At 42.2% G+C, this 25,919-nt stretch overlaps 1 protein-coding gene across 2 annotated transcripts in view; it reads right to left on the reverse strand.

Moving 5' to 3' along the window:
• The window catches only part of Baz1b (bromodomain adjacent to zinc finger domain 1B), a 57,454-nt gene that overhangs the window by 15,722 nt on the left and 15,813 nt on the right, over window positions 1–25,919 (reverse strand). For both annotated transcript variants that reach the window (XM_052168756.1, XM_052168755.1), the window contains 8 exons: window positions 22,335–22,456; window positions 20,538–20,735; window positions 13,143–14,841; window positions 9,190–9,328; window positions 8,208–8,341; window positions 4,190–4,292; window positions 2,111–2,209; window positions 475–652 (listed from right to left, as the gene is read on the reverse strand). In XM_052168756.1, the coding sequence (XP_052024716.1) occupies window positions 475–652; window positions 2,111–2,209; window positions 4,190–4,292; window positions 8,208–8,341; window positions 9,190–9,328; window positions 13,143–14,841; window positions 20,538–20,735; window positions 22,335–22,456 (2,672 nt within the window). The remainder of the gene's footprint in view (window positions 1–474; window positions 653–2,110; window positions 2,210–4,189; window positions 4,293–8,207; window positions 8,342–9,189; window positions 9,329–13,142; window positions 14,842–20,537; window positions 20,736–22,334; window positions 22,457–25,919) is intronic.

Here is a 25,919-nt window from a genome sequence, read left to right on the forward strand (position 1 = left end):
ACAGCACCAACCTTTTGGTTCACAAAATTGTGTTCTTAAATGTTGTGCTTGCTACAAACCTTGTCAGTCACATGAGGAATACCAATTTAAAGGACACAGTCCAGTGTGGTGGTGTACGCCTTTATTCCCTGCACTAAGGACGCAGAATCAAGAGATCACATGTGTTGGAGGCCAGCTTCATCTTATATATGGAAGGTCCACAGAGAAAAAAAATCAAGCCAGAAAGAAAAACAACCCAATTTCAGCAAGCGAAAGAATTAGATTTGGCCTATTTCCAGATAAATACTTAGCAAACAAAACAGACGACAAAGAAAACATTACAGACATGATCTTTTGGTTCTACACATATGCAAAACAAGCCTAAACCAAAACTCATCCTAGCTTTATTGTAGCAGGTAGACAGCAGCTCTGGGGGAGACTCCAAGCTCAGTCTGAGAGCAGCAGCTTTCCCAGGTTATTTTCTTGCACTCTTACCCGGGCTTCAAACTCTGATGTCCCCTCCATGTAGCCAAGTCCTCCTTTCTGCAGCCTCGTCGCCACTTCAATAAGATCACTCCTCAGGAAGTTTAAGAGCTCCTGGTTACCATCACAAGATTTTAGACCCAAATTTGGCTTCCGAGCCAGATAAATGGAGTGAGTGATTTCTTGGTATCTATAGGAGTTAAGATAGGGAAAAGGGGGAAATTATAGAAGCTTTTCTTTTTTTAGAACTATTTATTTATTTTATATATATAAATACACTGTAGCCATCTTCAGCTCAGATCCTATTACAGATGGCTGTGAGACCCACGTGGTTGCTGGGATTTGAACTCAGGACCTTTGGAAGAGCAGTCAGGGCTCTTAACCACTGAGCCATCTCTCCAGCCTTAAAGAAACTTTTACAAGTATTCTGTACATCCTCCAGCAGCCAATATCCGGCTCTGTTCTGTACTACCCAAGATTGGATGTTGACGCTTCACACAAACAGAATCAGACAACATGGAGCCTTTTATGTCTGCCTTCTTTTGCTTAGCACAATGTTTTGATACTTACCCATATGGCAACACAAACCAGTGCTTCACTATTTACTTACTTACTTATTCATTCATTCATTCATTCATTCATTCATTTAATGTACAGGATTTTTAATTCACATGTGTTCTGTGCAGCCAGTCATCTCTCCAGTTCTCATGCCTTTTGTGAGTGAATAGTATGCTGTTTGGACAGATCACCTTCTGCCTTTCTACTGATCAACCTGTCTATCATGAACAATGACAGATCAGTTTTGAACACTAACTCAGGCAGGAATGTATTTTTGCAATACTGCATAACTATAACGGCTCATAGCTTGGTGCAGGGCACACACTAGGCAAAGAACAAGTATGCTACCCTGGATCATATACGCAAAATGTGTTTTTCCAAATAAACATGATGCGCAAAAAGATTACAAGTTATGAGACCATCAAAGGTTACAGACTTATCTTTGTTAACTTTTCTAGATTATCAGCAGCCAAGTCAGGTATGATTTTGCACAGCTCTAGTCAAGAGCACCTTGTGACCTGCACCAGCACACAGAGGATAGAGGCAGGAGAGTAGGAAGTTAAAGGTTGCCTTGGGCTATACAGTCATGGCTACAGAAGACCCTGTTTCAAATAAGAATGCAAGCTGAGGCTGGAAAGATGGCTCAGCTGTTAAGAACACTAGATGCTCTTCTAGAGGACAGAGATTTTTGCTAAGCACCTAATTAAAAAACAAAATAAGCCTTGCGGTGGTGGCATACACCTGTAATCCCAGCACTCTGGGAGGCAGAAGCAGGCGGATTTCTGAGTTCGAAGCCAGCCTGGTCTACAGAGTGAGCTCCAGGACAGCCAGGACTATACAGAGAAACCCTGTCTCGAAAAAACAAAAACAAAAAACAAAACACAGGCACGCACGCAAACAAGTCCAAACAAAACCCATACTGCTGTTGAGTATCTTAGTGCACCCTTTGATCCCAACACTAGGGAGACGAAGGCAGGCAGATCTCTTGAGTTTTAGATCAGATTGGTCTACACAGAAACCCTATTTTAAAAGCACACACTTACATATTGACAGTAACATTGACAAATGAGCAACAAGAAGAAACACTTACCTTTTCTCCAGTCTCTCTTTAAGCTGACTTTCCCTTATTCCCTGAGGATGAAGGCAATTTAGCAACTCATCCAGGTCCTTCTGACTGTCACATAGGAACCTGCAGAAGCAAAACAAACCTTATGAGTTCAAAGAACAATGAAAACCCAACAGTGTATGGCGTCTTAGGTTGACACTGAGTGAGAAATGCAGAATTCCAAATTGTTTTCTTTTTTTTATTTATTTTTTTTAGATTTATTTATTTCATTTGAGTACACTGTAGCTGTCTTCAGACACACCAGAAGAGGGCATCAGATCCCATTACAGATGGTGATGGTTGCTGGGAATTGAACTCAGAACCTCTGGCCAAGGAGGAGGCAGCCAGTGCTCTTAACTGCTGAGCCTTCTCTCCAGCCCTCCAAACTGTTTCTGATCTAATGTCTACCATTAGAACACCTGATAGGTTATGGGGAGTGAAGGTCTTCTGCTATAATACAGTGACATTTGTTTGTTTTTCTCTGAGACAAGGTTTTTCTCTGTGTAGCCTGGCTGTCCTGGAACTCATCTGTAGACTAGGCTAGCCTCCAACTCAGAGATCCACCTACCTTAGTCTCTTTTCTGGGACTAACGACATGCATGCACCAACCACCTGGCTCAGAGACAGACTTTATAAAGGCAACAGAACATCTGTCCATATGACTTCAAAAAGTAAATTATACCTCAATCAGAAATAGCTAAGTGACTACACTGGACTATATTTTATATAATCAAAAGTAGTAAAGACCTTCTCAAAAATCTAAGCTCTTTGCCTAAAAGAGAGCAAAAGCTATTTTTAATTCTTTTCCAATGGGTAAAATTTACTTAATAAATTTATGTTCCTTATTTTATTTTACACATACTTTGTACAGTGTAATCATCAAATTCAAAATACTTCATATTCCCAAACTGACTCAGAAGCACTTGGCAACACTCCATAAGATGTATTACACAGCAGACATGTGGTGCATGCCTGTAATCCCAGTACATTGGGAAGCCAAAGCAAGAAAATCAGAGTGAGTTCAAAGCCAGCCTGGGCTACATGGTGAGTTCCAGGTTCACCTGAGCTACAGCGTAACACTATGTGTCTCAAGAATTTGGGAGTTAAGTCCAACGCATAATGTACAAAATTATATTACAAAGTGGTCTGAAGGCTAATCTAGGCTGTCATCTGGATACAACTATTATAAACAGCACTATCAATCTGAGGAATTACTTTCATCAGGCAGGCCTGTGGGCATTTCTTGATTGCTTTCATCCTGTGGGCAGTACCATCCCTATAACATGAAAAGACAGACAGCTAAAAGTGAGCCCGGGAGCAAGCCAGGAAAGAGCATGGCTCTGTGACTCCCACCATGAACTCCCTACTGCCCTGCTCCCCTGGAGAATGGACTGTAACCTATAAGCTAAAATAACCGTTTTCCTCTCCAAATGTTTTAGGCCACAGTGTTTATCACAGCAACCGAAACCAAAGTAGAACAAGCAGGAAAAGTCAAATACTGAATTTTGAGAAAAATAGCTGGTTACCAAAAGATCACATCTGGTTTTGTAACAGTGAAGTTTTTGGCTTTCTTTCCTTTGAGACAGAGAATTGTGTGGCACAGGCTGGTTCTGAACTTGGCATGTCCTGAGTGCTGGGATTATAGGAATGCACTATCACAAACAGCTTAAGATGCAACTCCATTCACTCCTGTTAGGCGAGCATTCTACCAACAGAGCCACACCCCTTGCCCAACAGTAAACTCTGATATGCAAAAATGAGCAACATAAAATATCGTTAATGTGTTAAATATTTCTTCCTTAAAATTGGAGAGGAATAGCCAGACGGTGGTGGGACACGCCTTTAATCCCAGCACTTGGGAGGCAGAGGCAGGCAGTTTTTTGAGTTCGAGGCCAGCCTGGTCTATAGAGTGAGTTCCAGGACAGCCAGGGCTACAACAGAGAAACCCTGTCTCAAAAAAAAAAAAAAAAAAAAAAAACCAACAACCCCCCCCCCCCAAAAAAAACACTGGAGAGGATATAAGACTGAGCCAGCGAGCGAGCGAGCCACTGGGTGCTGCGTTACCAGAGGTTCTGTCCTTGCTTGGGCACAGTGGTCTCCACGGCGTCCAGGGCTGACCCATGGTGTGCGTTCACACTTGCATTCTTGCCGAAGTTTGCCTTCTTGCCTAAGAAAAATGCAAATATAGTTTAATACATTAACAAGGCAGCTCCTGGTTCAGAAAGCCTAAGTAGACTCCATGTCCAGCACAACAATGTACAGATGTTGCCTATTAAATACAGAATTTATAATTACTGTTGAATTTTAATTAATAAAATTTAAGAAATCTCTAAACAACTATTCCCAGATTTACTTTCCCAGTATTTATAATAGGAACATTACATAATATGTTATGTTTAATAGTTATACTAAAAAAAAAGTTCCAAACCTTAAGAAAGTATGTTTGCTTAAAAAATTAAAGCAGCGGATAGTCATATGACATGTGTGGTATATTTAGTCTCACATGGTCCCTGACTCTTTTGTTTTATATTAACAATGGCAAACAGTTCATATTGGAAACTATATCTCTGCGCCTTTTCTGAGGCTGAGGCTTTCAGTGCTAGGCAGCCACACCTCCACTAGCACAAACAGCTGGGGCACTCCTATAGGGCTAAGCCACACACCTGGAAGGGTAGGTGTATCACATACATTTTTTAAACATACACTACTAAAATTTTGATGGGGTTATCAGATACAACCCTGTCGGAAGTTGAGAGCTTCTATAATAATTCTCTACAGCTGCACAGCTTAAGCCTTAAGCAAACTAATTTTTCAAGACATGGTAGTGCACACCATTAATCCCAGAATGTGGGAGGCAGAGGCAGGGAAATCTCTAGGTCAGCAACTAAAGGCTATATATTAAGACCCAGACTCAAAATAAATAAATTTAAATCAACCTAAAAATCCACTAGCGGTCAGAGAAATGGCCCAGCAGGTAAAGGTGCCTGCTACCAGACCTGAGCTCAATCCCCAGGACCAACCCAGGAGAGAACCAATCCTACAAGGTGCCCCCTGACCTCTACATGCACGAACCCACACATATACACAAACATAGCAATATCATACAGAAAACAATCCAGATAGGCAGGGGTCATGCACTAAAGCCTTTAATCCCTGCACTCAGGAGGCAGAGGAAGACAGATTTGAGTTCAAGGCCAGCCTGGTCTACGGAGAGTTCCAGGACAGCCTGGGCTACACAGAGAAACTGTTTAAAACACCCAAAAGAAACAAAGGGGTGGGGTGGGGGGCAAAAAAACCAACAGCCCACAAACGTCCACTAGGATGCTCTCTAAGCTCTTGAACAGGCCCACATTCTGCTGGAATGTAAAGAGCCAGACTGTACAGTCAGCTGTGCTCTACTTCAGCTGCCTCAGCAGGCCCTCACTCATATAGCTGGAAAGAACACCAAATCTAATCTACACTTAAAGTAACTTAACACGAAGAAGGCTTAAAGTTTTCAGTTGTGTAAAGAAATTACTGGTTTTATTATTAATAATGCTGCATTGAGTTTGTTATTAGGAATATCTCCAAAATCAAGTACTACTTTAAAACAAAAATAAAAATAAATTCCTAGAGAAATACAATACTTGAGAAGCAATCTTTATCAGGTTTTTATAACCCAATGGCTCTTAACAGGGCCTGTGCCAGAGGTTTAAGGTTTGGAGACATTTGGACATGCCTACTGACATCTAGTGGGCAGAGGATGAGGCGCTACTAAATATCCTATTAAACCCCATATGACATTTTCTAACTACAAAAAACCCACCTAAACCAAGCATCTGATCTGACAAAGTTTCTTCTGTTCTTGAATATATTCACATATATACACACAGCTGAAGAAAGAGTATATCTATTCAGAAAAGTACACCTGAATTTATCTTTTCAATTAAGATACCTCATAACCAATATTCAAACGAAAAATGTTATCAGTGACTCTTTATAACTCTTCTAAATCACCTATTTATGTTTTTATTAGTTAGAAACGGTGGCTCACAACTGCCTAGGCCTCTGAGGACACCAGGCCTGTTGTACACATGTGGTATGCACACACACACACACACACACACACACACAAGCAAAGAAGCCATAGACATTAAAAATTAAAATAAAATCCATGTCTTCCCATCAATTTAAAAAAAAAAATGGGGCTGGAGAGATGGCTCAGTGGCTAAGAGCACCGACTGCTCTTCCAGAGGTTCTGAGTTCAATTCCTAGCAACCACCATCTGTAATGGGATCTGATGCCCTCTTCTGGTGTGTCTGAAGAGAGCAATGGTATACTCATATACATAAAATAAATAAATCTTGAAAAAAATGTATTTCTATTCAAGAAGAGACTACCAAAAAAAAAAAAAAAAAAAAAAAAAAAAAAATCAGGCAAAATGTTGCCTGCCTATAGTTCCAGAAACTTGAGAGGTAGAAGCAGGAGAATCAAAAGTTCATGGTTGTCCTAGGCTACATCAAAGAGTCCAAAGCCAGGGCTCAGGGGTTAAAAGGGTTTAAATCCCAGAATCTATATGGCAGCTAACATCTGGAACTCTAGTTCCATAGAATCTGGTACCTCCACTGACTTTCCCTGGCACCAACCAAATGCACACAGTGCAGACATACGCACACACAAAACGCACATACTTAAAAAAACAGACTTCAAACCCACCTCGGGTTACCTGGGCTCCCTGGTTTGTCCTTTTCAAGGACTGGGCTTAGGCAATCCCTCTGCTTCAGCCTCCCAAGGAACTACAACTATGGACTCACCCCTGCGCCCACCCCAGGATCTCTCTATGGAGCAGGGTGGCTGCAAATTCACAACCTCCTGCCCCAGGCTCCTAAGTGCTGAGATTACTTGAGCAGTCCCTGACTTAAAATGAGATACTATTTTTCTCCTTATTAGATTTGCAGTGAAGTGACATTCAGGACCTTATCTGTCCTTTTTGCAGTCGAATCCCCAGCACACCTAAATTTCCTTTAAACAATACAAGATATTTCAGAAGTAATTTAAAAAGCAGTGGTCAAGCACACCTTTAGTCCCAACACTTGGGAGGCAGAAGCAGGTGGATTTCTGAGTTTGAGGCCAACCTAGTCTACAGAATGAGTTCCAGGACAGTCAGAGCTATACAGAGAAACCCTGTCTTGAAAAAAACAAAAAACAAACAAAATAAATAAAAAATTAAAAACAAACAAACAAAAAAGGCAGAGAAAAAGGACAAATAACTGTTTCTTGGTCTCCTACCTCAATTTTAGGCTTGAGGCCTTGCCTCTACAGACATTTCCAAGGTACAAACTCTGAAAGCTATTTCTGTAAAATCCACTACCCACAAGTATTAGCTCTTCCTCTGCCCTCGTTAAGCTAGGAACGGGGCTACTAGGCTCTCTGCTCTCTGCGTGCTCTCCTCCACTTAGAAGCTGGGTGGGAATAAAGAAAACAGCCAGCTGGGAAAAGGGGACACAGGAAGTCAGTCCTCAGTGTGGATCCTATACCACAGGCTCTGCTTAAAATATTTCAAAGCCAGGGTGGAGGGACACACCTGCAATCCTGGCACTCAAGAGGCTGAGGCTGGAGGATTGACAGTTCTAGGCCAGCCTGAACTATAGCAAGGCGCTGCTTCAAACAAATCAAAATGTTTCATCTTTATAAAAGAGGAAGGTCAAAACACATTCAAAAGAAACAGTCCTTAAATCTTTTCTGCTACAGCAATGAGCAGCACAGGTTCCTGAGCTAGGTGTGGTGTTGTGACAGCTCCTAGGCGGCCACACTCACTAAGGAAAACAGTACCCCGCAGTGCTTTGTCCTGTGCTGCTCCACAGATCAGATTTACTCAAAGCTTTCTGGCATAACCACCTCCCGCCTGTGGCAGGCTGACACCACATTCAAGGTAGTGGTTCTCAACCTTCCTAATGCTGCAACTCTTTAATACAGTTCTTCATGTTGTAGTGACCCCCAACCATAAAGCCTGATTATTAACTCCTGCAAAGGGGACTCGACCACCACCCCTGCTTGAGAAGCACTGCTTTATGTCAACAGCCTCTGCAGCAGATATACTTACTTCGAGGACAGTAATCATCATCAGGTGAATTGTTGTGATCTTTGCGGTGATGCTTAAACCGGTAGTCAATGCTGTTATGGACCCAGCCCTTTTCAATGAATAATCCCGGGACTTCATTTGAGAAGAGCCAGTATCTACAAAGCACAACAAGGATTAATTAGTAACACCCATAAGTGCGACAGTGGACAGGAAGAAGGCTGTGTCGCTTTACCTCTATACAGGCTGCCTAACAAGCAGAGGTAGCACTGGTCACTGCTGACACAAATGATATGGAAGAGTTGTAAGGAAAGACGGGGTAATAAAGATGCCTTGGCATCTGGACCTCATCTAATGTCTGTGTCATTTCTGTCTATTCTGTCCATTAGGTTCCATACAATGAATGAATTTAAAATACCTTACCTAAAAGAAAAAAATTTAAGTGTATCGTATTTTGCCTTCATGTATATATGCATGACTGATACCCCACTGAATTTAGAGAGGGTATCAGAACCCCTGGAACTAGAGTTTCAAATGGTTATGAGTCACTATGTGGGTGCTGAGACCCAAACCCAAGAAAAGTAATTTCAAGAACAGTAAGTGATCTTAACCACTGAACCACCTCTCCTAAAATACTGAACTTTTTAAAAATTAACTATTTGGATTACATCTGCATTTTCGTATTTGGATTAACTATCTGCATTACTTAAATTTCCTATCAATGATACCCTTAGGGACAAGAGAAGACTTTTTTCTTAATCATGGGAATAGAACCCATGGTTTATGCAAGAGCTCTGATATAAGCTACCAACAGGCCTGGGAGATTGTCTTATCTAACTTTGTAACCGTAGCATCTAACACCAGTAATAGTCAATAACTGAACAAGGAGCAATCATTGCTACAAACAACACTGAGAAACTCAAACAGCTCATTTCTAGCACCTTAGCTAGCTTCCCAACTAGTAACAACTATGACCACTCAGAGACACAGAAACTGAGCAACCTACCTGTTATGGTTGCGGTCTGTACCAATAGGTGTCCTGCGCAGGACGAGTTTCGCCTTAGCAATCCCTTCCTGGAAAGCCTTCTCCGCAGCGGCCTTGTGCTTCCGCATTCGCTCCTCTTCAGCTTCCCGTTCCAACCTCACTGGTGAAGATTAAAAAACAAAAGTCTGCATGAAGCATGTGTTTGTGGACCTTCATTCCTTTGCCATGTAAGGTAGAACATGATCATCTATGATCCTCACATATTCCTTAAGATGTCTCACCCCTCACTACCACAGGACCCCTAAACAGACCAGGATGAATTAAAAAGAAAATATATCAGTCAAGACAGGGGTGCGCATGGGAGTGAGGGGTGGTACAGCCTTTAATCCTAGTGCTAGGAAGGCAGAGGCAGGTGGATCTCTGTGAATTCAAGGCCAGCCTGGTTTAGAGTGAGCTCTAGGACATCCGGGGCCACACAGAGAAACCCTGTGCAGAAAAGAAAAATTAATTCAATCAAGAAGAACCTGTGACAACTTATCTAAGTATGTATGTATGTATGTATGTATGTATGCATGCATGTAAGGCTGGATATACATACATACAAGGTCTGTATACAGCTCTGGCTGGCCTTCAACTCTGCCTGCCTGCCTGCTCCTGAGTGCTGAGGTCCTTAATGTGACTGACAGGAGAGAAAAAAAAACAAGTTCGGGCAGGAAAAGAGCAGCAGTAATAGTCACAGAACTAGAAACAAGGCTCAGTGAGGGCTTACCTAGCATGCAAAGCCAAACTCCAGACAGACACACACACACACACACACACACACGCACACGCACACGCACCAACTAACATGTGGCTAGTCAGAAAGCTTTCCTCCTTCAGACAGAATCTCACTATATATCCTTGGCTGTCCTGACCTCATGGATTCCTACCCCCAGAGTATGGAAATTAAATGTGGTGCCACTGTGCTACTCACACCTCTCAAGACAGGGTTTCTCTGTGTAGCTCTGGCTATCCTTGAAGTCACGACTTAGATCAGGCTGGCCTAGAAGTCATAGCAATCTGTCTGCCTGTCCCCCTTTCCCTCCCTGCTTTGAAGGCACCCACCATCACCACATGACTTTTTTTTAAATAGTTATTTCTTGGGGGCTAGAGAAATGAGTTAGAGCCTAGGAGCACTTGCTGATCTTCCAGAGACCTCGGTTCACTTCTCAGCAAATTCACATGCAACTCACAACCATTTGTAACTTTGGTTCTAAAAGATCCCAGACAGGCCTATGGGACACATACATTCATAAGGACAAAGCAATTATAAACAAGAATAAAAATAAGTCAAAAATTAATGTTATTACTTCATTAATGGGGGAAAATAATGGAGTTGGGACAGTCTCATATAACAAGCTGGTCTCCAACTTGGTTAATATATGGAATTTTACTCAATAAAAATAATCTATCAATCTAGCATTTAAGTTTTTATCTATCAAATTCTACTACTACATACATAATTCTACATACATAAGACGGGTATTTACAATGTCATAATCTTTAAATTATATCTTCCCTGATGATCATACATACAACATAGTGAGATGGAAAAAATACATTTGTCAACAAATATTTTAAAAATAAGGTAAAATCTTATCTATCAAAAGAAAGAAAGGATGTATAGAAGAATGGAAGGGAGGGAGGGAGAGAGGAAGGCAGGCAGGCTTTGATAATACACACACATTTAATCCCAGCATTTGGAATTCAGGAAGGTCTCTGAGTTCGAAGTCAGCCAGGAACACACACTATGAGAAGAGCTCCAGGCAGTGAGAGATAACCTCAACAAAACTAAACAACAGCGTGGTGTGTTTATTTGCAACACTCCAGGCAGATTATCTGAGTTTAGAGTTCAAGGCCAGCCTTGTCTACAGACTGTGTTGCAGGACATCCAGGGCTCCAAAGAAAAACCCTGTCTCAGAAAACAAAAACCCAAAAACTAAACAGAAATGTTGGGGGTAGTGGTATAATGCTTTGCCTAACACATCTAAAACTCTCAGTTTGAGCCCTGAACCACAAAAATATAATCCAGTATAGAATCTGTGGCCTTTAATAAAGTTCTCTAGACTGAGTAACTATATAATTACAACAGTTACAGAAGTGATAAGTATAAAAGTAAACATTAAAGGCAGTAACCGTTCAAGATAGATCTGGTGAAAACATGGAAAACACCCTAACCCCCATGTTGGGGACAGGGATGCAGAACTATACAGCCTCTTTGTAAATGACCAGGGAACTAACGCCTCAAATGGTTAAGCATGGCTCCAGGACTCAGTAAGTCCTTTCCCAGGCATATACCCCAAAAGCACTATCTGGACAAATCCTTTAGAGATGCTTACAGAGGTGTAACAGCCAAATGATGCAGGCAACCTAACTGTCCACTGACTGGTGAACAGTGACCAATTAACATGTGAATCCTGAAACCATTCAAATGAAAGAAATACAACATTAAAGTAGATTATATGATTTTTATTGTTTTTAATTATGGGTGTGCATGTGTCTGTGTGAGGGTGTGTACATGAGAATGCAGTTGTCCAAGAAGGCCAGAAGATGGTGTTAGACCCCCTGAAGCTGGAACTATAGGCAGTTTTAAGTTACTTGATAGGCTGAGAACAGAAGTCGTATCTTCTCAAAGAGCAGTATGCTCTCTTTTGGTTTTATTTTGGGGGGGGGTAGGGGGGGTTGGATTTGGTTTTTTCAAGACAGGGTTTCTGTATAGTTCTGGCTGTCCTGGAACTCACTCTGTAGACCAGGCTGGCCTCAAACTCAGAAATTCGCCTGCTCTGCCTCCTGAGTACTGGGATTACAGGCGTGCGCCACCACCGCCTGCAGTATGCTCTCTTAATCACTGAACCACCTATCCAGCCCACTTTGATTCTATTTAATATATATAACACATATATATTACATTTATTTATCCTGTATGTGTAAAGGACAGAGGATAACTTGTAGAAGTCAGTTCTCACTTTCTGCTCTGTGGGTCCCAGGAGCAATCTCAAATAGCCAGGTGTGGCAGGAACTGACACTGAATTCTTTTACTGGCCCAATGGGACTCTATTTAAATGAAATGCACAGAGCACATAAATCCAGAGAGACCGGTAGCTGTCACAGGCTAAGAACAAGGAATGCCTTTCGAGGTTTCTTCTGGGATGGGGAGAATAGTTTGCAACTAAGAAAGATTATTTATTGTCTTTTATGTCTTGATTTCTTCCAACACACTGTTTTACATGTTATAGCACAGATGAACCTCTCAGAAAAATGCTCTGGTGTACATATTTAATTCCAGGGCAAAGGAATTTCCTTAAATTCAAGGCCAACCTGAACTACAGTGTGGGACTGTCTCAAAACAAACAAACAGACAAACAAAACACCAGACAGACAGACACAGTAACAAAGAGAGACATAGTCTATGCACATGCAGCAGCCACAGCATATTAACTGCTATGGATACGTGGTTATTACTTCATGGCTTACTACTAGCTTCAGGTCCCTCAATTATGTATTCATTTAGTAAGTATGTGTGGGTGTTCTGCCTGCATATGTCTATGCACCACTTGCATGACTGGAGGCAAGAAGGGGATGCTGGATTCTTTGGAAGTAGTTATGACCTTTCCCTGCAAGAGCATCTCCCCAGCATCTAAATACACATGCATGCGTGCACACACAAATTGCATGTAAGCACACGAAGCTGCTGAGCTAAATGGCAGCTCATGCCTGTAATCCTAATGCTCTGTAGACTGAGGCAGGAGGATGAGGCAGGAGGCTTAGCTACAAAGTAAGTTTCAGAAAGGGCTGAGCTAATTATCTTAAACCTATGAGAAAACAAAAGCACCTTAGTGAGTGCTAGTTTATGACAGATACCCTACCATTATTCTAGTACTTTCTGTTCTTGTACCCGTGAAAGGGCTTTTCTGAAGCTGAGGACAGACTTTTACCTTTTGTCTCTCTCTCCTGGAGCTCCCGCTTCCTCTTAGCTTGCATACTAAGCAGCCTTCTGCTCTTGACAGCACTGATCATGTCATCTGCTTCTACCTCCACTTGCTGTTCAATCTTCTCAAGTTCCTTCTTCCTGTCCACTTTGCCTAGCACGTTCTCCTCTTTGCCATTTTCTTTATTTCTGGCTTCCATCTCCTTCCGCTTTTGCTTCTCTGCTCTCTTCTTATCATTCTCCTCCTTCAGCACAGCAAGTCGCTCCTTCCACAGCTCTGCAGACATCTGCTGTCTTGTCTCCATGTGGTCTTGCACAGAGTATGTCATGAGGATGCGGTGACACAGAGCTGTCAATATCCGTAGCTTCTCCTCTGAGGTCAGCTCAAAGAATTCTGATGTCTCCAGCTTCTCTAGGAACTCATCCTGTACCTCGTTGTCCTCAAATGGTGTAGACTCTTTATTATCATCTGTTTCTGAGCCCTCGCTGTCCTCCTGGACATCACACCTGCGCAAGCAGAGCCGGACCAGCTCTGAAACAGAATGCAGGGTGAGGGGGATTTCTGACAGCTTCATTCCCAGTTCTCCATAGTCTTCTGCAATTTCATCCTGAAGTAACGTCTGTAGCAGGATGACCAGCACTCTGTTCAAGTACAGAAAACCACCTTTATCTGCACTCAAGGCTTCCATCAGGGACACAGCAGTAATAGGGTACTGAGCATCAGGCAACAGCAGCCCAGAGTAACAGCTCAAGAACTCCACAACCAGGGCCACATCCCCAAAAAGTGTGTTGGGGAGCCCCTCAGGGGTATCCACCAGCCTGAATGCTGGGAGGCTTCTGCCACCTAACTCCTGGTCTTCAAATCGCTTCTGCTTTTCTAACCTCTCCAGCATTTCTTTCTCTCTCCGTTCTTTGGCTTTTTCCCGCAACCTCTCCTTTAGCTCCTGTCGTTTCTTTTTCAAATATTCTTTCCGTTGCTCTTCAGACATAGAGGCCCACCTCTTTTTATGTTCTAGGAGCTCATAGCGTTTCTGGACAAGAGCCCGGAGCTCTTCTGGAAGACGGGCTCTATCTTCATTGGAGAGGAGACGTGCTGTTTTGGAGATAACACAGGACAGAGCACTCTTCTTGTCCTCTTTGTCTTTATTTTCTTTGTAATAGGCAATCAGATGCAGAGCTGCAGGAGGCAGGTGTTTATGAGGTTTACCAGAAGACCTTGGTACACCCCCAGAACTCCGTGGGGTGCGGGTCATCTTCTGAGTCCCTTTGGCCATATCCAACAAAGTCATCTGCTTCATTTTGGTCTTAGGAGTCTTCCCACACTTGCTGGGTGATTTGGAGTTGCCTGTGGACTTCTGTCCATTCAGGATGCCTTTGCCTCTGCCCTTGGCCTTCAGAGGCTTGTCACTGTGCTTCCCTGGCTTCTTGGCGGATGGGCCTTTCTTAGGAATGTGGAAGCTGTGTAGCTTGTTGGGGGACATAATTTTCATCACCTCTTCCAAATGCTCTTCTGGAGACTTGGAATTCTTTGAGTTCTTCACTTTGAGTGGTGGGCCATTTAACGACTTCTCCAAGTGTACATGACACCACAGCTTAGGGTTTAGTGGGGAACTCAGAGAAGAACTGTCTCTTTTAGGTTTCTTTGAGGGCTTCCTGTCTGGAGATCCAGTATTCCTCCTCTTGGTAGAGGGATTGAGAGTCATATACTAAAATTTAAGAACAGAAGCAAAATTACTTTTAAAAATTATGTGTAGCAAGCACTATCTAAGCACTGTAAAGTCTCACATCCAGCGTTACAACACAGCAAGACCTGTCTGAAGGCAAAGCTACACTTGACCAATGTGGCGGAGGCAGGATCAGTGATCCCCAATCTCAGGAGGTGGAAACAGGAGAATCAAAAATTTAAACTCTACCCTTGTTACATACCAAGTTTGGGGACATCCTGACTCACTTTAGATTATCTCATGTCCCCATGGCCCAAACTGTGCACTGTGGAGCTGTACAGCTCAGTGGTAGGATGCTTTTCTATAATATGCGAGGACTTGGGTTCTACCTCCAGCACTGCAACAAAGTCCTCTGAATGTTAGATGCTTTTGATACACAGCTAGCTTTATGTTTCCCTGTGCATTAGTGGTTCTCTACTATTTTAATGAACTCTATGAACACTTTCTCCAGCAACAACACATAAAAATTATGCATACAGTTTTCAAAGTCAATCTTTGACTTTTCAAAGCCATGGGAAATGACTGATCTAAAAACAGAAGCACCTCAAGATTTCAAGAAGTACTACTCTCAACCTGAGGGTGCAGCTCAACTGTGGAGTACCTTCCCAGTGAGGGACTGACTCAATGCACAACACTTGCCTAACATGAAAACTCTGTATTCTATCCCTGAAAATGGGGGTGGGGGGTCACACACACACATCCAGAGGGAATAATCCCATTCCTGAAATAGAATTAGATTTTCAACCTTCAATTTTTATGTCAGTTTCAATAATTTGTGCTGTAAGTAGAATATACTATATAAATGCTTAGTCTCAACCCAGAGGCAAGCATTCCTGTGAAGACACTTATGTAGCATGGTAATAATACTGCTCAGGTAAAGAACTCTCTTCCTGGCCTTGGTGCTTGGGTTCTCGAGCTCCTCTTTGTTCTCTCCCACAAGGATAAATTCACTTCTATGACTATATTAACTACAAGTACTGTGAATTCCCACTTATTTTATACAGTTCTTTAAAATTCTTTTTACACATTTCTATACTGTTCATCTTAGGTGGGTTAAGCATATGTGTGCTGGGTGGTGCTGTGCACATGCCAAGGTATGCATGAGGAGGTCAGAAGGAAACAAGAGGGGGCTGGTTCTCCTTTCCCACCCTGTGGGTCGTAGGGATTGGACCCAGGAGCTTAGTACACAAAGTACCTTTCCTCACCGAGCTGTACTGCCAGTCCTGACACTTCATTCTCTCAGCCACTCTAGTCTACAATCCTCCAATCTCATAAGACTTTTGTCTTGGTTTTCTGAGACAGGGTTTCCCCGTATAGCCCTGCTGTCTTGAATCTACCTCTGTAGACCAGGCTGGCCTAGATAGAACTCACAGATATCCTCCCATCTGTGGCTCCTAAGATTAAAGGCGTATGCTACCACCACCCAGAGTATCCCACAAAACTTTAAATCCATTAATTTTACTACATTTTAAAGATCCTAACCTGTTTATCTTTTTTTGATAGGTGAGATGTCAGAGCCAGGCACAGTGACTTGCACCTATGATCCCAGCATTCAAGATACACAGGCATGAAGACTTACAAGTTTCAGGATATCCAGTGAGCCCTGTCTGAAACATGCTGACAAATCCCCTCCAAATAAACAAAAAGGCAGAATCTCACTATAACGCCCAAGATAGTGTCAAGACTCTGGAGCACCAGGACTGGTTTCCACCCTTCACCATTTAAAACTTAATTCTAGGGCTGAAGAGATGGCTCGGTGGTTAAGAGCACTGTTCTTCTAAAAGTCCTGAGTTCAAATCTCAGCAACCACATGGTGACTCACAACCATCAGTACAGCTATAGCGTACTCATACACATAAAATAAATAAATCCGTAAACTTAATTCTAGGCAATCATTACAATCCATCTAATACAAACAACTTCCTTCCTTCATATTCTGCAATTACTTGGAAAAGCCCATTCTGTTCTGGCCCAGGCTATACAGGTTCATTGTAAGCAAGGTTAGAACAGAAACTACAACACATCCATTGCTGGCACACCAAGAGAGCCTAGCTGGCCCCTCTCACAGTAGTCCCCTTCCCTCCCCACTGCTCACATCTTCTGTCTCTCAAGCTCCCATGCCTCATTTCCCTCACCTAGAATTAGTTGAGAGGGGGCTTGGCATGCGTGCTCACACTGTAACTCCAGACCTCCAGAGGTGGAGGGAGAAAGACTGTCAGGTCAGAAGGAGTCTCATGTTTGAGTCAGGTCAGCCTGGACTACATAATGTGAAGCATTGTATCAAAAATAAAGCAAAAAGGCACATGGGAAATTCCAACACTTGGAAAGTGGGAGAATTTCTTCATGGTCAACAAATGAGGCTACAGTGTCAGACCCAGTTTCAAAAACAAACCAAAAAGACCTCAAAGGTTAGTCCACTGGTGTGACTAGTCTACTGGTCACAAAAGGAGTTTCTGTTTAAAATAGTGTTTAAATGTTTAACTGATTTGAATATTTTAAACAACATAATTATAAGTCTATAATCCCAGCACTTGGAAGACTGGGGCAGGAGGGAAAGGGCAGGTTCAGCCTGGGCTACATGAAACCATGTCTCAAAACAAAAGACCTAAAAAAGGCCAAAACAGTAAAGTTGACAGCTAAAATACAAACTAAATGAAACAGTCAAACTCATTTTAGCTAACAGGAAAAAGACTACTGGATGGTTTGTACTACAGGAAGCCGCTATGCAGGAGGAACCATTTTGAACGGACAGGGCTAACTGGCATGGTGGCACACGCCTGCTATCCTCACACTCAGAAGGGAAAGGAGGATCAGTTCAAGCATTAAGGACAGAATCAAAGAAACAGACCCACAGAACCACACAAAGCTAAAGAGTCTGAGAGAAGAGTCTGCAATTAAACTCTCCTTTTGACTAAGTGAGCCAAGGCCAACGTTGAAGGCCAAGCTGACTTTTCAGAATTACAGGCCATCCTGGCACAGGCCCCTGACCCGGCCTGTGCCAGGTAAGGAGGGTAAGAGATGCAGGGTTAGTCCTTTAGCTGGCTCATTACTAGTGCATGGTTAAAAGTGAATGTTCTGTTCCCGAAAGCCCCTTCTCAGGACAGAGGTTCACCATCATACAGAATACAAACTCTAGCCACAACTCCTGGGATACCTTTCCCCACTGTAGAATTTCCTACTTGTAGTTTTCCAGGACTAAATATCAAAATGTTAATGAGAAATAAGTAAAAAAAGGATGACTTAAGGTTCCCCTCATAGACAACAATACTCTGAGTGTTTCAGAGAGCAGTGTACTTCTGAGACTTCCTGAATCGCCAGCTGCAAGTGAAAACAGTATATGCGCCCAAGCTGCCCCTCTTCAAGCAGCCCAACAACCTCACAACAGAACACACACACCAACACTCCTGCTGATGCTCGGGTGGGTGTTTAAAGTGGAAGGAAAAAGAGGCTAATCAAGGCAGTTCTGTTCTAACATTTTAAACAGATACCTTTAACAGGTATCATTAGAACGGTTAAAAGAATCCATAGTTACAATAAGCTGCTTTGACAACTACTTGGAAGTACAGTGTTAAGAAATAATATGGACAAGAGTCCCAGTCTCTATTTTCAATTAAAAAAAAAATTCTGAAAAAAAAAAAAATGAAAAGAAATGAACTCACCCAACCCCCTCCCAACAGGCCGGCTCCCGGCGTGAGCAGTCAGTCCTTCAGGAGCTGGATCATCTCAGCATGGAGCATGCTGGGTAGTCACAGCCAAATGGGAGCCGGCATGGCTGGACTCAGGGGGATCTGAAAAAGTATAAAACCACTTATGTGCTGAGGGTCTCCTCGATTTCCCACTCAGCACAGCTCTACAAGATTAATAGAGAGGAGGAAAAAGAATGAAAAAATTTTGTTTGGGTGAAGGTCCTTTCTCATTGCTAACTACTTAAGACAGTAACATGAGAGGCCAAAAGAAAAAAAAGTGGATAGTATTCTATTTGTTCCCATCACAAAGAGCATAACACCATCACGACTAGAAGTCAAAGAAAACATTTCTTGGTTGATAACAACAAGGAAACAATCTGCAGCAATTCAATCTGAATTTAATAATAAAAATAGCGTATCTAAGCAGTTAGACCAATTACAAAACTTTGTCAATGCAGGGGACCTGAGTGGCCACAAGTGTCAAATCTGTAGGAGTGGAGCCACAGCTCCAGGCAGCTTTGAGCGACCGGATGATGGAGCTGAATCTGGGCCTTGACAGCAAGTAAGTGCTCTTCCTCACTTAGCCATCTGTCCAGCCTCCTCACAGACCTGATTTCTTTCTATTCCTGTGGGTTGGTTTTTGTTGTTGTTGTTGTTTGTTTTTCCTTGAAAAAAATGTAGTCCTAGTTGTCCTAGCACTTGCTATAGAGACTAGATTGGTATTGAACTCAAGAGATCCACTTGGCTCCTCCTGAGTGGTGGGATTGAAGTCATGTGCTAACACTAACACACACACACACACACACAGACACACACACACACACACAAAAGCATGCATGCACGCACACACGCACACTTCATACACAGAACTCCAGTCTCTTACTGCATATGGGATGGAATCCAGGGCTTCTCACAATGGACAGGTATTCTATCACCAAACTCAATGCTTTTCTCTTCTAACTAATTCACTGATGACAGCATAGCAGGAGGTTGAGAGCAATTTATATAGAGTTTACTACCTCAGCCTTTGTTTTTAGCCAGGAAGTTAGCTGGGAAGGTATTTTTCGGTTTTGTTTTTGCTATAGTCCTGGGTACTGAGCCCAGATCCTCATACAGAGATGGAAAGAAAAATGGAGATGAAAGGGAAGATGGAAGAGAAAACAAACAAACAAACAAAAAAGAAATCCTAAGCCAATGTCAGTTTATCACCCACTGTTATTTGGTTCTAATTAGATAATTCCCCACTCATAAAATAATACTAATAGATATACCATTAAAAGTGATTTAAAGATCAAAATGGACAAATCAAGAGGAGGGGAAAATGTAGTCTCAAGAGGGAAATGCTTGGTTTCTATTAACGTCCCATAAGCTATATATTCCAAGTTTTATAGGACTGTCAAAGTTATCTTGCCTTATATACAAAATCAGTTTTCCATCAGTTTTCTATGCAGAGAGAGACAGGGTTCTCTCTACATAGCCCTTGTTGTCCTGAAACTATGAAAACCAGGCTAGCTTTAGGCTGAGAGATCTACCTGTCTCTGTGATCCCAGTGCTAGGATTAAAGGCACAGACCACTACGCCTAGCTCAGTTCTGGCATCCCAGTTAGTATTTTTTCATCGTGACACTGACCAGTGGAATCCAGAAAGAGGCATGTCAACTGAGAAAATGCTTCTCCAGACTGCTCACGAGTGAACCTGTGAAGCCTTTTCTGAGTAATGATTGCTATGAGAAGGCGCAGCTCATTATGGAGGGCGCCACCGCAAGGCTAGGCAGGTGGCTGTGAGCTATACAGAAAGCAGGCCAAGCAAGCACGGGAACACGCCAGTAAGGATCATTCCTCCATGGTCTCTGCATCAGGTCCTGAATGAATTATCTGCAGTTAAAGGTTCAACATCTGCCATGAATCTAATTCTAGTCTGAGTTAGTAGAGAAAAGAATCTTATCTACCAAGGCATTATGTAGCTAGTGCCCAACATTAATAGTGACCGTACCTTATACGGGTCAAGTAAAAAGTCACTGAACTTGCTAGGCAGGGAGTATTTCTTCACCAATTCATCTTCCACCACCCAAGGTGCATTCTCCCCAGTACCAGCACGTAAGGCATTATGCCGAATAAAGTATCGAAGTATCTCCTTATTTGGTGGTCTCTCTGTTCGAATCAAGCTGTCTGCTGGCACATTGCTGATGATCTAGGTGAAAAAATAACAAAGAAATCAATCCTGGGATGGGAAGCAGTCAAGCAGTGAGAACAAAACATATATCCACAACAAAAAGTCACAAGTCTGCCTTGGGGAGGGGGTACTATACATTAGAAGGTAAGGCAAAAGTTTGAGAAAAAATTTCAAAATAAGTTATTTGTCAATAAATATCAATTAAAGTAAGTATATCATTCAACTTCACACCAGCAACTTACCTAGATACGACTTTGTCTTAGGAAGTCACTTAATAGCAAAAGAGGAAGAGAGAGTATTACCCAGAGACCCATCCTTCACGGACCCATGCTTGGTGGTGCACACCTATAATCTCAGCACTCAGCAGTCAGAGGCTCAGGTAGGAAGACAGTGAGCTTGTGGCTAGCCTGGGTAACACATAGCCAGACCCTGTTTCCAAAGGGAACTGGGCAGTAATGGTGTACATCTTTAATCCCAACACTCAGGGCACAGCGGCAAGATGACTGTTACAAATTCCAGACCAGCCTGGATTACACCACCAGCTTTAGGCCAGCAGATAGATATACAGCAAGACCCTTTCTCAGAAGCAGAAGACAAAGAACCAGCTGGTGGGTCTTCCCATAGAAGATCTTTCCAAGGTTAAACCTCAGGGATGAGCTGCTTCTTGTATGAAAGTGTTGTCTATGAAAACAAACACATGATTGGTTAAGAGCACTGACTGCTCTTCCAGAGGTCCTGAGTTCAATTCCTAGCAACCACATGGTGGCTCATAACCATCTGTAATGGGGTCTGGTGCCCTCTTCTGGTGTGTCTGAAGAGAGCAATAGTGGTGTACTCAAATGTATAAAACAAATAAATCATTTTTTTTTTCCGAGACAGGGTTTCTCTATGGAGCCCTGGCTGTCCTGGAACCCACTCTGTAGACCAGGCTGGCCTCAAACTCAGAAATCCGCCTGCCTCTGCCTCCCAAGTGCTGGGATTAAAAGTATGCACCACCACCGCGTGGCCAAATAAATCTTAAAAAACAAAAAACAAAAAAAACCTTTTGTTTTCTACTGCAAGGTCTCATGTAGCCCAGTTGCCCTCAAACTCACTGTGTGACATGACCTTTAACTCCTGAACATACTGCTTCCATATCCCAATTACCAGGAGCTAGGAAATAAACTCTTGCCAACTGCTTTTAAATACATCCTGACTCTGAACATATTGAAAGATATATAAAAACTAGAGCTGGAAATAGTTCAGTGATTGTACTTGTCTAACATACAAGAGTCTTAGTCCTACATGAAAAGTTAAAAAGGTTAAAGCCAAACACCTTATATTACAGAAAGAGGGCTGGGGATGTAACTCCATGTAGAATATTTGCCTAGCATAGCAATGCCCTGCGTTCAGTACCCAGCAAGGGAGATTTAAAAAGATAAAAAAGCAATAGTAAACTGTGTTAAGGGTACAGACTAGCTTGAAATCTAGAAAGCAGTATCAGAGTTGAGTTATCATATAACTTTACATTTCTGTGACAAAGACATTCCTTTACATTTTTCCTTAGCACATTTTCTCCAAGAAAACCATTCCTATAAAAGTTTCTTAAAATCTATTAGCGTAAGAGATTTAACCAACCTTATCCTCATTCTGTAGCTTCACATCATATTTGTGAGGCAGAAATTTTGGAGGAGCCCATTTCCTTTCTCCTTTTTTTAACGAAGTAGGAAGTTTTCGTGGAGACCTACGCGCTCTGTCATCTAGTCAAATCAACAGGAAATTAGCAAATAAAATAATAAATTATTGTAATTCAACTTATTTACTCACAACTCATAACTTCATTCAGTCCCTCACTTATACCAGGCACTGGTTGATGAGGTAGAATACCTGTAACTTCCACAAGCTAGACTATGCAGAAAACCAGATAAGTAAATGTCTACAATCCCACAATACAGGCTGCCAAACAAGAATGCTCTCAAAGTACAGAAAAGGAATATTCCAGAAAGTGAGCAGGAAACACCTAAAAGAATATGGGCTGGAAAAATGACTTAGACCTGGGTTAGATTCCTAACATCCACATGGTGGCTCACAACTGTCTGTAACTCCAGTCCAGAAGACCTAATGCCTTTTTATGACCTCTGTGGCACCAGGTGTCCGTATGGTATACACACACATGTAGGCAAAACACCTAAACACATAAAATAAAGAAATGGATAAAAAAATAAAGTGTAACAGGAGAAATATGTCAGTGTTAAATCTAACAAAAGCACTAAAACCACCGGGCTGGAGAGATGGCGAGGCGGTTAGGAGCACTGGTGCTCTTTGCAAGGACCAGGCTGGGCTCAGTTCCTAGCACTCACAATGACTCAAGCCTCTGTGACGCCAGTTCCAGGAAAATTACTGCCCTCTTGTGATCTGCATGGGCTCTGCAATGCATGTGGTACCCAGACATATATGCAAAATACCCACACACAGAAAAGACAGTAAATCTAAGATTAAAAACAAAACAAAAACAAACAACAACAAGAGGACCTGGGTTTGATTCCCAGCACACAGCAGCTCACAACCATCTGTAACTCTAATTGCAGGGAATCTGGAACCTTCTGGCCTCAAAGGTCAGTGGGCATGCAAGTAGTGCACAGACGCATACACAGGCAATATACCAACATACATGAAATCTCTGAAAATTCAGAAAAGTAAAACAGGTCTTAAAAAATAAATCTCTGTACCTGGCAAGTAAAAAGTCATCTGCAACCTGATTAGAAACTGTTTAAGTCATTAAAAGGCAGAAATTAATACAGGCATGGAATCACACATTTGATACACGTGTAACCCCAGAACTCAACACAGTAAGGCCAGTCTGGGTCACAGTGCAAATTATAGTTCGAGGCTGTCATAACAGCCTGCAAAGAAAAAGTGCCAACTATGGCGATATAAACCTATAACAATACCCAGTATTCTCCAGGTAGAGGCAGAAAGATCAGGAGATCCCTCAGATACACAGTGAGCTGAGGCTAGCCTACTCGAGTCATTGTCCCCAAGAAAAAAAGCAAATAAAAAGTCAGACAAGTTAAATCATAATCAATACAAAGGAAACAACTACTGGTTAGCATGTGCAGAAGATAGTCTTCTCAAGACTCTCGGAATAAACTGGACAGAAGAGTATCATTGGGTGTGGTGGCTTGCCTAGCTGTAATTCCGACTGCTGGGAGGTACGAATAGGAGGACCAGAGTTAAAAAAACAAAGAATAAAATATCAAACCAAAATAAGAATATAGAGTTAACATGGTCCTGTCCAATATATTAACCCTTTTGCCCCCACCAAGAAAATACTATAGAAACTAGAATTTTATCACATTCCTATAGAAATCTTAACTGTTTAGAGAAAACATTCAGTTTTGTAACATAATTCAATTCTTCCCATCCCCCTTTCTATACATTAAAATATCACTAGATCCCAGTAATTAAAACCTAACTAGGACGTCAAAGCCTAAACTCCTCAATTTGTGGGTACTAATGTTTCAGGAATGACCTCAGTTTCAGTATCACTGGTATCCCAATGGGCAATTCTCCAGTCAGAGGGAGAAGAGAAAGAAGATAGCGTCTTCAGTCAGCTCCTCGTGAAAACAATTCTCACCCTCGGGTGATCAGGCAGCTCAGCAGTTAGCAGTGTCTGCCGCCCCTCCAGCTCAGCAGTTAGCAGTGCCTGCCACCCCTCCAGCTCAGCAGTTAGCAGTGTATGCCACCCCTCCAGGGGGCTGACCCTTTCGTGGTGTCTCTGCGCCCTGCACACACAGGGCACACACTCACAAATAAAAATAGAAAAACTTACAAATAAATAAAGATTCAGTTTCAAAGAGAACCTGGAAATGGTACAGATATGCTTTGTTTCTCAACGAAGCAGAAAACACAGTAAAATAAAATGGAAAGGGCAGCTACAACTAGTCTCAGAAGTTTCCTTCAGACGACTACTATAAGAACTTCTAAAATACTCAGCATGGATCCAAAACATCTGGACACAACAGAAAGAACAGCAGAAAAAGTGGCTATTAAAATAGTGAGGTAAAATTATTCAATCACTCAACAGTTATAGATCATATATACCAAATACGGTGTGCTCATTTTGAGACAAAAGGATTCTAGGACAATTAATTTCATTATTTAAAGAGTCTTAAGTTTAAATAATAAAGGCTTAGGGTGTGGTAACAGTCTGTACTGGCTGGTTTTGCATGACGAATGAACTAGAATCGAACTAGAATCATCACATCAGTTGAGCAAATGCCTCCGTGAAATCTAGCTGCAAGGCATTGTCTCAATTAGTGATCAGTGGAGAAGGGTCCAGCCCGTGGTGGGTGGTGCCATTCCTATACTAGTAGTCCTAGATTCTATAAGAAAGCAGGCTGAACAAACCAGGGGAAGCAAGCCAGTAAGCAGCGCCCTTCCATGGCCTCTGCATAAGCTCCAGTTCAGGTTCCTGCCCTGCTTGAGTTCCTGTCCTGACTGCCTCCAATGATGGAATAAGATCTGGAAGTATAAGCTAAATAAACCCTTTCCTCCACAACTTGCTTTTTGGTCATTGTGTTTTCATCACAGCAACAGAAATCCAAACTAAGGAACACTCTAAGAGAAGTTTTCCAAGTGAGCAATGCTCTTAGTTCTTCTAACTGTAAAGTATTATCTTAGTCTCCAGATCTATAAAAATTATATTTGGTTAACACAGTGTTTCAGAATTCTAGTGTCTCCTACAAACAGAAAAGCCACACACTAGCTTGCACTGTGAAGATAGGAGGGATTAGAATGTCCTTTGTCTACCTGGATTACTGCCCTCTCCACACTCCTGGACATGTTTTGGCTTTAAGAGTAAAGGCAAGAGGCAGGGTGTGGTAGCACACATCACTGATTCCAGCACTTGGGAGGCAGAGGCAGGGAGATCTCTGTTCTATGCCAGCCAGGGCTACACATTGTAAGACCTTGATTAAGGGGGAAAAAAACCCCAATCAACAAAAAAGAACAAAAGAGTAAGAAAGAGTCCTAGGTGTATCTTAGTGCATACCTGTAATCCCAGAATTCAGGAGACAGAGACAAGAGGACCACTCCAAACTTGAGGCCAACCTAGACTACATATTCAGACCCTGACTCAAAAGAAACAAACAAACAACAACAAAAATGGTAGGAAAATTAAAAGAAATCCAATTTTCTTTACCATCCCAGTTAAGAATGGTC

This window comes from Apodemus sylvaticus, chromosome 22 (genome assembly GCF_947179515.1).
Source record: "Apodemus sylvaticus chromosome 22, mApoSyl1.1, whole genome shotgun sequence".
In the NCBI taxonomy this organism is placed as follows: Eukaryota; Metazoa; Chordata; class Mammalia; order Rodentia; family Muridae; genus Apodemus; species Apodemus sylvaticus.